General features: G+C 36.7%; 1 protein-coding gene across 2 annotated transcripts; it reads left to right on the top strand.

Annotated features, from left to right (window-relative positions):
- The first annotated feature begins 43 nt into the window (after positions 1-43).
- Positions 44-11,425, top strand: LOC129364350 (saccharopine dehydrogenase-like oxidoreductase). 2 transcript variants are annotated; one of them, XM_055036931.1, is made up of 13 exons: positions 44-105; positions 881-1,093; positions 4,036-4,148; positions 5,954-6,034; positions 7,661-7,790; positions 7,966-8,015; positions 8,159-8,289; positions 8,828-8,945; positions 9,908-10,027; positions 10,111-10,167; positions 10,255-10,366; positions 10,461-10,542; positions 10,929-11,425. In XM_055036931.1, the coding sequence occupies exons 2-13, from the start codon at positions 895-897 to the stop codon at positions 11,017-11,019; spliced, it is 1,284 nt and encodes a 427-aa protein (XP_054892906.1). In that variant the 5' UTR covers positions 44-105; positions 881-894; the 3' UTR covers positions 11,020-11,425. The 2 variants fall into 2 exon arrangements, with proteins under 2 accessions (XP_054892906.1, XP_054892904.1); XM_055036929.1 differs by lacking the exon at positions 44-105 and having other exon boundaries at positions 773-1,093.
- Positions 11,426-11,492: the final 67 nt, after the last annotated feature.

Here is an 11,492-nt window from a genome sequence, read left to right as displayed (position 1 = left end):
CTATCTTTGACGCATTTCTCAGGTAACCTTGTCAACAGGAATTTAGGAGAAAATAAACAGGTCACGAACAAACGAATTCGTTTTGCACCAGGGAAAAACGGATTTGTAAGTATTTATATGTCTGGAAGACATTTAAATGTTAGCTTGATAAAATGCAGAGCAATTCACATATTCTTTTAGTGTAGCATTAAGATATGTGTATCAGCTATTAATGTATTTTTTCTTTCCGTTGTATTCAGTTATTTAAAAAAAATAATTTGAACATGCAAATTCCTGGCAGAAAGAGTCAAACTTTTTGCTGCATGGCAGATCGACCATCTGCGCCACTCTGCAGCCCTGAATTCAATATATTTAAATAATATTAAATAAATGCTTAGAGGTCACTAAAAAATGAAACATATATAATGATACCTGCCAATCATAAAATACTTAAAGATATATTTAAGGAACATGAAATAAATTGGAGAACTATTGTTTTTTCCAAGCAACATGCCACTTATAACATGGCGGAGAGGTTGACGTACGATCCTGACGCTGACAGTGCGTCACATGTTTACAAACACCAATCAGAAGCCCGAGGAAGTCGTTCTGCTAACGTAATATGAATGTTGGAAAATATTAATAAAGCAAGACGAGTTTTGATAGTATGTATGACTCGTTAGAAAAATAAACATGCGATATATAATGCAAACATATGACACGTTTTTTTTATATGAAACCTCCTTGTCATGCACGTGGCTGTTGCAACTTTCTGTTAGCATGTTAGCATAGTTTGGCTACGGAAGTAGACAAAGCAGCGCTGTGAAAAGCGCAGCGGGCAGCTCAGCCCCTTCATTGTGACAGTAAAGGTGTCGCAGTGAACTTCTTCTCTTTGTCTGAGTGTCTACTGGTACCATGGCGAGGGTAGAGACAACCTCCAGCAGGCCGTACCATCTGGTCATCTTCGGAGCCTCTGGCTTCACGGGGCAGTTCGTGGTGGAGGAGGTGGCCCGGACCGCGTCCGAGGGACCCAAGGGGAGCCTGAAGTGGGCCGTGGCTGGCAGGAGCAAGCAGAAACTGGAAAAAGTTCTGGAGCAGGCCGCTGGAGTCCTCAGTATGTATCCGATTAGTCACATTAGTTGTGCAGATTGTTTTTAATGCAACAGCAGGTATGACTATTAGTTCAATTTGTTCATTTTTAGATAAAGTATTCTAGTTGGCTTGATTCAAAGATGTTGCTTAACTCAAGGTGATGAAGCAATTCATGCAGATTGAACAGTTGGCGATGACTTTGACCCTGTTATAAACTGCATTGAAATGGACGCATGAAATAAATGCTCAACAAATAAAGGATGTTTGTTGAGCATTAGTCTCAATTTTAAACATGCACGTGAGATAAAGATAAACAAAATAGCATCATTCCCTTTTTACAAAATAATCTACACTGATTGCAATCGCCTTAAAAAATATCAGAGTTTATTTTTAAATGGCTGTAATGTTAATTTCTGAACTGATGATATCTTTTTTTCATTGTTTTAATAATTTTTTATTTTTATGTTACACTTTTTCCTGATTGCAAATTATTCCAAAAATATCAGACTTCACAATAATGTAGAATATTTACACACAGGTTGATGTTTTCAAGCCTTCATTTCTATTATGATGACAATAACTTACAGATAATTAATATTTAGTTTTCAGAAGATGGAGTACTGCATGAGAAGAATATTTATCCACCAACATGCTTATGCATTCCTTTAGCTTTACAATCGCTAATCAATTGAAAATCAGTTACTAAGTTGTTTTATTTTACATTTTCAACAAAGACAGGGACTGCATTCATATTAATGACATGGAATAATGTCAACCAGACTGATGGAAAATCCAGTCCAGTTGCAAATCTATTAATTTGTCGTCCCGGTAACAAAAGTTTCCAGGATTAGAGGGTAATTCTCTGGTCTCCTCCTCTTCGACAGCTGAGGGGACATACCAGCTGCTGATGCTCCGACCTGTCCCACCGCAGTTATGTGGTTGGAGCTGAAGTTATCTAGTTGGAAGGAAAATGCATCCTTTGCCTTGGAGACACCTCAGACTGCTACAGAAGCATATTTGTAATAACTGGCATAGCTGTTACTATGGCAGCTCCTCCAAGGCTCCCAGCAGAACATGAGATCTGGCCCATTAATCATGGGTGTGCTGTTTCTCTTTCATTTAGCTTGTATTTATTTTAAAGCTGAAAATAAATACAAAAGCAATTATCATAAAAGCAGCTTTTGTGATTATGCTTTAGTTGTTTTGTTCTCACTAAGTTTAAGTAAACTGACAGTCCAGCCTTCGCTGAACGTCTCTGTAATTCAGTCATTTGCATTTCGCCTCTCATCTTTTAGGTTTACCTGCTTTAGGTTTGTGTTTAAATGTACAGTTTGCATCTTTATTGGACCAGGTGAATCGACCTCTGAATGTGGCCGATGGCCCACATCTTTATGAGTTCTTTGTTTATTCTCTGAGCTGGTAAAATAAGCTTTAATTTGGATTTATTGTAGAGGTATGAAAACTTATATTATAGGGTGTCATAATCTACGAATGGAAGTTGCTTGTCCATGAGTTAAACATTCATTCATCGAAATGTGAAAATTTACTGGATTTGTTAATTATTTGTAAACTAATTTACAAATTAGTTTTGCTTACTTTCAGCATGATGCTAGATATATTTTTTTTATATTTTGTATCATGTTTGAGCAATGATTTGAAAACCCACTTATCTTTTTTAAGAGGCATCTTGACAGGAAAGATTTGCCTTAATTCAGGACACTAACAAAAAAAAAATTATTCCACTGTGCTCCTTTTGCCTAGAAAAAAAAAATCAAAATGTTTAGCAAATGAACAGATTATTTACGAACACGGTTATGTGTTTTAACTGTTTCATTTCAAATTAATCTTATGAATAAAACTTAAAGCTACTGGAAATACAAAATTAAATTCTTCACAGTATTTGAATGTTTAAAAAAAAGAAAGAAGTGCAGGTTTGTTGTAAAATATGTTCATGTTCTGTGCAGTATTACGTTTATAAGATGACATTCCTAACATAAATTTTGATTTATGTTCATTTTACATTTTTTTTATAGTCAGGTTTTCATTTGTTTTAAACAACAGAGAAATACTCAATGTTTAAGCTCAGCTGATCATTTTAAACATAATTATATTTGTTTAGAGGCCCTTCACTTCCTATTTTCCTCCACTTTCTTCAATTAACAGCGGGGCAATATGCTCTCGTAGTTTCACAAACTGAACTGAAAATATGTTAAATATCGTCTCAAAATCAAAAAGCATTAGAAAAACCCACAGGAATGCAGAAAAAAAATCTCAACAGTATGACTTAAAAGATCAAAATGTGGCTGAGCGCCACTTAAGAAAAGTTTTTAAATAGTTGTTTGAGTGTTTTTCATATTAGACTGAGTGTTTTGAATTTGTCTTGTTCTTTTGTTTTTTTTTATTTTGAATCCTTGTCCAGAAATCTTGTCTTGGACAAAACATTTGTATTTTATTTACGAAAACCAAGAAAGAGCAAGAAGAAGAATGATGACAGGGTTGGATGACAGGAAGTTTTATCACAGTGTTTTATAATACTGTTATAACAATAAGAAGGATTTATTACTTATTTTTTAGGTGACTGAATATGTTTCTTTACTCCAGTCACATAAAGAAGCGTGAATCACTGAACTGCTCACAGGAAATGTCTTTAATCATATTTTTCAAAGTCATTAATATTTAGTGAAATTAAAAAGAAATGGCAAAATTAGTCAAATTAACAATACAGATAGCTTTGAAGGATTTTAAACATCATTAATTGAAATTTATATAAATCCAAATCCTCAAGAAACTTTTCACGATAAATAATAAGCAATGATTATCTGTCTACACACTTCAAGGCTGTTGTTGTTTTTTTCACCCATTGTTCTTGCAGCTTTTGTCCAAACGGCCAGGTAAATGTTGATGTTTGGTTTTTATTCTAAATCCAAGCGTTGCTCCGTTGTTCAGGTGTGTTTCTGTTCACAGGTAAGCCAGAGCTCCGGACAGAGGTGGACGTCATCGTGGCAGACGTTGGCGAACCCGACTCCCTCGCAGCCATGTGCAAGCAGGCCGTGATCGTTTTGAACTGCGTCGGCCCGGTAAACATTCGATTCCACAGAAATGTGCTCGTTCGTTTCAGAGAATTCAATTCTTAACGTCACTTTGTCGCTCAGCTCTGACATGTTGGCATCTTCTCTTGGCGTAAGTGCAGCGCTTCATCTGGCCCGCCTGCTTTCTGTTTTCCTCTGTCGCTGCGGCGTCGCATGCACAGAGGAAACACAGAGCAGCCTTCACTGGAAAGCAGAGACACTGACTGCAGCACACAATGAGCTTCATTGTAAAACAGCCAGAGTCATTTTTACAGTAGCAGTTTTGTGTTTTACACCAAGATGGACGCAGCTGGCTCAGACTCCGGCAAAACTCTGAAATCAAAAAGAATCCGTCTTCTACGATGAGCCTAAATCGGATCACATTTTTATTCCCTAGAGGACAAAGTCATGTTATATTTTTTGTTGGCGATTGTGGTTTCAAAAGAACTAGGAGTGTTTATTGGTACGACTGAAACTTGTTATTCAAGTTAGTCAGTCCAGCTGGATTTAAACCAGATATTTATCACTTCCAACATCCCATAATAATCAGATTATTAATCTGTCACTCTGGCTACAACACTGTTCAAAAACAGTTAATGTTGCTTAGTTTACTTTAAAACAATTTTTATTGTTTAAACATTTACTGAAAATAGAAAAATACTCTTAGCATTCAATGACTTCTTGGATCATCTTTGTTACTAGAACTGGAGCCATTTGTCAAATTCAATTAGTTTCATATAATTTATGATTAATCGGATTAATCGATTTATCAAAATAACCATCAACTAATTTAGTAAGCGATTAATCGTATAAAGACTCATAAAAAGACAATTTTGCTGAAAGAACACAGTCAGAGCAGTAATTAAGATAAAACAATTAAAAAAATACAGAGGTTTTGCATTTAAGATGTAAAAAAAAAAGACTTTGTCTATAAATGTTTATCCCAGAACTCCTCCAGTTTTAGCTTCACCTGCTTCAAGTTCAGCTAAAAACATTCTACTAAACACTTTTTGCTATCTAAAATGTTTATTTTAAATTAAGTATAATTATTTATTAGCATCTTTCAATGCATTTATAATATTTTATTTAATGAAGACCTAAATGCTTAAATGAAAAATTGTTAGAAAAGTGCCAATTAATTGTCCAATTAATTATTAGTATAATTGTTCGTTACAAATTCTAAAATAAAACATTTAAAGTGTCTTCATGTATCAGTTTTAAATGTGGAAAATGACAGTCAGCAGTTTATGATGAGCATCTGCTGGAAATCCTTAGTTGAGTTGTTTGCATTTTGGTATTTAAGTAAAATATAACAGCCTTTAAAGAGATTTCTAACAATTTTAAATTAACACACTGAGCTAACCCGGTCAATGACACGAAAAGTTTTATTACATCTGCTGATGGTTCTGATGGCTGCTGGTGCTAAAGTCCAGCAGTCGGAGCATTTAAGAAAATAAGTTAAATGAATGAATGATTCGTTCAATTAAATTTATTTCTATTATGATAATTCACAAAAAAAGTTATCTAAAGGCACTTCAAGAAAATCTTTATAAACAAGTCAATCCAGTTATACGGTCAAGCCAGGATAAGAAAATGACAAAACTAAAGAGAATCTCATGAAGAAAGAAATATAAGAATAGAAACTTTATATTGAATTTGAACTGGGGTGGTTGTCAACGTTAATTGTTTCTTACGTTAAAGGAAAGGCTTTTATTTCTAGATTAGCCCAGCTGTGCCAGGTGAAGAGGAACTAAAGAGTAATTCAAGTGTGAGAAGTTGTGGATGAGGTTCTGTCCGTCTCTTTGCGTTCACAGTACCGGTTCTTTGGCGAGCCCGTGGTCCGAGCCTGCGTGGAGAACGGAGCGCACCACATCGACATCTCTGGAGAGCCGCAGGTTAGCGCAGTGCCTCCCTGACGGTGTTGTTTTCTTTAATCTGTCTGCGCGGAGATTAGGGAGGTTCAAAGTGCGGCGCGTGGGTCACTTGTGGTCCTTGAAATAATTTTGTGTGGCCCCTGACTGTGGAGGAGGAAAGGTGCAAATTCAGACCATTTTGTAATTGTTTAAGGATGAGATTTCTGTGGAGAGTTTCTGTGTTTTTAAACTGAATTTTGTTGTCTTTATTAGCGTTTTTTAATATTAGTATGACATGAAACTAAATGTCATACTAATGTTAGTTTCATCAAAATATTACTTGATTCATTTATTTTGCAAGTAAATGAGAAATGATTCACAATAATATTTATTATTATTATTAATAATAATATCAATAATATTATTATTAATAATAATAACAATAACATTATTGTTATTATTAATTTTCTTCATAAAATTAACTTTTTCTGGAGAGAAAAGGTTAATTTTGGCCCTGAAGATTTTCAATTTATGGGATGTTGGCTCTTGTTGGATGTTGGTGTCGATATTATCTACTGATTGTTCAAACATTTTTTTTTTTACACGTTTTTCAAAAACTGATTGGAGATGAACTTTTTTAAAATCAAACTAAGTGAGGCCTTCATGCTGAAACATGTGCCGTCCTGTAGATGTCCTGACATTCATCTTTGAAGCTGTTTGTTTGGATTAAATTGGAGACACGCTGATTCTCATGCGGCAGCTGGTTAGGATGAAATTATTTCCAACTTGTCCACATGACAGCAGCTGCTCTGTGCCAGTTGAACGGGGTTCAACACGTCCTGCTGACACGCAAGCTAATTTAAGGTTTCTCTCTTTTGGTTCCTGAAATCTTCTCTATTACATTAAGATGAGATCGATTAAAAACCAAATCTGTTTACCTTTTTTTTAAAATGGGACCTCTTATGCAAATTTCACATTTTGCTAATTTTATTTTACTTTCATTTGGGTCTCAGCTCTTTGTAAAATCAGCGCAAGTGCATAAAAACAATTAAGAAGTTTTTATAGTAGTAAGTTAATGTCTGGAAAAGAAGCCATTTCAGAAACCTTCCGAATATCAAGTCACAATCGATGTGCACTGCTCTGTCACCTAGCAACCCAAGTGGAGCTCCAGCATGTTAGGTCAGCTGGCTTTACTGCTGTTTTCGCTGTACAGTGGCTGCTGGAAGAGACGAGAGTTTTGTTTTTGACTTGCTGTCCAGAAACCACTCCCGCATTCTAGCTGGTTGTGCAGGAGGCTCCACTTTTGCTTTTCAAAGATGTACGGTTCTATAATTGTGCATTTGTTTGCAGCTATTGAGTTGGGGGCGCGGCCAGCATCAGCTTATTTGGATTTAAATTGACAGAGCGCCCTAAAATGAGCTCATTCTGTAAGGAGCTGAAAACAGGCAGAACTGAGCAGATGGAAATCTCATTACATAAGAATGATTTTGTACAAAAAATGTAAGAAACATGTTTTTTATAAACCTATCCTAACCTGTTCAAGGAAGCGTCATAGGTCACCTTTAATATTCATTGTGTTTAAAAATATGTTAAATTAAATGCTGGATATGAGAATCACTGCAGTGTTTCTTGTGTGTTTTTCTTCTTCTGGGTGTTTTTGTCGGACAGTTTTTGGAGGGCATGCAGCTGAACTACAACAGCCAGGCGGCAGAGAAAGGCGTCTTCGTCATTGGAAGCTGTGGATTTGACTCCATTCCTGCAGACATGGGAGTCATCTACACACGAGATCAGTTCAGGGGTAAGACTGGAAATATTAACCTGTCATTATCTTCTTGACTTAAACTCCTACGTCTTCCAGAAATACTACTTGTAAGTTGCTTTTGTTTTATATCAAGAGTATGTAGATATTTGCACTAGAAGCTGTTTTTGCAGAGCTCACCATTAGCATCATGCTAACCTGTCTGTGTGAACAGGCACCCTGACTGCTGTGGAGAGCTTTCTGACTGTCAGCGCGGGACCTGAGGTATGTCAGATACTACATTACCCATAAGTCTGTGTACTGAGCCAGCTTGTTGATTCAGTCTTTTTCTAATTTTGGTCGTTCTTGTTAGTGATATGTCTGCCTTACACTTCATCAGGATTTGTGTGTCTGTGTTCATCCGTCAGGGTGGGTGTATCCATGATGGGACCTGGCAGTCGGCCATCTATGGCTTCGCCGACAGCCAGAATCTCCAGAGTCTAAGAAGGAAGTTTAACCACAAACCGCTGCCCACTGTTGGCTCCAAGCTGCGCCGCAGGTTCAGTCGCTTCTATTTTATTCTCGCCAAAATGTTAAAACGGGGCAATGTTGAGGAAAAATATGTTAGAGATTGAAAAAGAGTTGAGCTTAATCATACAACCAGAGCATATTAATCTGCAGAAATGGCCCAGACATTTGTGTCCACAGCTGACTGAGTGTAACCAAGTCTAGAAGTTATTGTTTATTTGTGAAAACTGGTGGAAACTTTGACTGTCATATAAAATCAATATTAGACATTTTTAGGACTATTTAAAAACCTTAGAGAAACTCACCATTGAACTAAACATTTCTTCATGTTAAATCTTTATTGTTGTTAGTAGTAGCAGTGTTATTAACATATTCTCCTTTCTATAGCTGGACAAAAATGAATCTGATAATCATAAAATGACTCCCAGTTAGTTTTGAGTTAAAACTGGTTATTTGTTGAAATTGCAGGCAGTTTGAGGACAAGCAGAAAATCTGAAAAAAGCTGTTTAATAATCCTTCTCAGTAAGTGTTCATGAAATGTGACTGTCACATTTTGTGCATGTTTGTAGGGGAGCGTTGTTCTACAGTAATGAGATCCAGCAGTACGCGCTTCCCTTCATGGGTTCTGATCCGTCAGTGGTGAAAAGAACCCAGCGCTTCCTGGCAGAGGAACATCAAGCCACGCCGGTCGGTGCCACAACACAGCCTTTTAATCAGGAAACGGGAACATATCAGCCAATAACACATATTTTTACAAGTCATTCAATTCTTAACAGTAATAGTTATGTAAGCTCTCTCCTCCACACGACAAAGGAATTTAAAAACTAGTTAAACTTAAACTAGATTCAGGATCTTTTTTCTTTGTAAGGACAGACTTTGACTTGTTTCAAGAAATTCCACCTTGTGCTATTAATGTAAAGTGGATCTGATTGGCTGGAAAATCCGTCTCCATATATTAATCAATATCAACAATTATTATTGATTGGTGTTGTGCTTTAAATATCTTTAAACAGTTATGAGTCACAGCGGTGAAACTTTAAACTGCTGCTGCGCAGTTACTCCTACAAGCTGTTGCTAGGTAACCAAAGAGTGAGTGAGTGAGTTGCTAGGTAACCAAAGAGTGAGTGAGTGAGTTGCTAGGTAACCAAAGAGTGAGTGAGTGAGTTGCTAGGTAACCAAAGAGTGAGTGAGTGAGTTGATTCCACTCACTTTGCTAACTGGACCATGAGAGGTTGAAAGGTCTTTCCTCTACATCCCCCAGAATGCCGTGCGGTGCTGGGTCAGAGTCCAGTGAATATTTTGTATATTAAACATTGAATTTTCTATCAGATGTATTATCTGTTTATATTGATCATGTATCTGTCGCAATATTTGTAATTTATTAGTTTTTCAACCCTAAGAACTGAAGATAAAACAAGCCACTCTTTATCTTAGAAATATTTTCACTTGCTTTTAAAGATTTCGGTCCATCCCTGTTTCTCAAGTCGGCTTCGAAGGCCAAATACTTTCTTTATTATCCACTTTAATATAAGTGCCAAAGGGGGTCGGATTTTGCTGAAATGATTGTATCTTTTATGTTTAAATTAATCAATGAGATTAGATAGTTTGAACTAAATATCTGAATGATTTCCTCCTGCTATAAATCCCAGGTCCAGTATGGAGCGTATGCTGGAGTTGGAGGTATTGGCAGCATCATCAGGTTGATGTTTGCTGGCATGATGTTCTGGTTGTTGGTCAAGTGCGGTTGGGGACGCAACCTGCTCATTAAGGTAAACGAGGAAGATGCATTAAGTACCCTTCTATACAGTGCAACTCTAGTTTTTAAATCTGATTTGTTAATTTCCCTGTTCAGTATCCAGAGTTTTTCTCCTTTGGAATGTTCTCGAAAGCCGGACCAACCAGAAAGCAGGTAAAACAATGAAAGATGTCAGCATTAAAGACCCGTTTGCTTAAATATGCAAAACAAAACTAATTTAGGTCGATATGTTTTTGTTAGATGGAGGGGTCATCCTTCCAGTTCTCCTTCTACGGCGAGGGTTACACAGACGGTCAGGACCCCGCGCAGGGAAAACCCAACGCCAAGATCCGCACTCTAGTTCAGGGACCAGGTAACCACTGTAGAGGAAAAATCAAGGTTCAGAAACAGAGATCAGCTTGTATTTAATGAGTAAAGCTCATCTAATTGAATTGTTTGTGACTCAGAGGCCGGATATGTGGCCACGCCCATTGCCATGGTGCAAGCTGCTCTCACGATGCTCAACGAACCGGCAGCTTTGCCCCAGAAGTGAGTTCCCACTCCACCACTAAACACACCAGACTTTTAAATTCAGTTTGTCATTTGTACCTTCCATATAAACCTAATTATAACTAACACAATTTACACATTTAGAGTACTATATTTAGGATTTTTAAGGAACAAAGACCTGGATCGGCACCAAAACTGCAGCATATTCCTGACCCAAAGTCAACAAATTTACTGATTTTTGAGAAAATGTGGCTGCATTATATTACAACTAAAGCTAAATAAATATGAGTGATGCTATAAAATGGTGCTAATCAAGCCAGAAATAGCTTTATTTTCCTTCCAAGCATCGTTTCAGAACACAAACCAGAAAACGTTTTAAACATTTTTAAATCTGTTTGTCAGTGAAACATGGTTTGTTTTTCCAGGGGAGGAGTTTATTCTCCAGGAGCCGCTTTCGCCAAAACCACCCTCATCGAACGCCTCAACAAACATGGCATCCAGTTCTCCGTCATCTAATCCTGACACTTTTGTGAGCATTTACTAACACGCAAAACTATAACTGGGAAACTTTTAGCTTAAATATATACTTTTTTATTTTTATTTTTTTGATTAAAAGCTTCAATTTTTGTTTTTGGTGATGTGTTCCACTTTTAATCCTTTGCTGCAGCCAGAATCTCTGCAGATTTCCCTTCAGTATTTCACAGATTTTACTTGGAAACTGAGCACAATTGTTGCTGTGTTTCCTTGTCAAGGACATTAAAAGAATTTTAAATTTTGCATGGTTTTCCACCGACATCATTACTGATACTAGAAGTATTCAGGACAATTTGGTTCAGTTCATCCCTCTGGACACGCATAATAAAGAGAAAACTAATATTTTACGTGTACTGTCATACAAATAATAAAAAGCATCTAACAGAGATTTTCTGAATGTTTCACTACTGTTTTTGACCAAAGCCCATCAAATTTCAAATGTTAAAGCTCCTCTA

Source organism: Poeciliopsis prolifica, unplaced genomic scaffold (assembly GCF_027474105.1).
Source record: "Poeciliopsis prolifica strain line A6 unplaced genomic scaffold, Auburn_PproV2 SCAFFOLD011, whole genome shotgun sequence".
In the NCBI taxonomy this organism is placed as follows: Eukaryota; Metazoa; Chordata; class Actinopteri; order Cyprinodontiformes; family Poeciliidae; genus Poeciliopsis; species Poeciliopsis prolifica.
The sequence above is the reverse complement of the archived record's forward strand: the minus strand, read 5'-3'. Positions and strand labels throughout refer to the sequence as shown.

Excerpts from the sequence above, each read along its gene's own strand:
- LOC129364350 (XM_055036931.1), top strand. The coding sequence starts at position 895 with ATGGCGAGGGTAGAGACAACCTCCAGCAGGCCGTACCATCTGGTCATC. Across the intron at positions 1,094-4,035 it reads GCAGGCCGCTGGAGTCCTCA|GTAAGCCAGAGCTCCGGACA; the intron begins GTATGTATCCGA and ends TTCTGTTCACAG. Across the intron at positions 7,791-7,965 it reads CACACGAGATCAGTTCAGGG|GCACCCTGACTGCTGTGGAG; the intron begins GTAAGACTGGAA and ends CTGTGTGAACAG.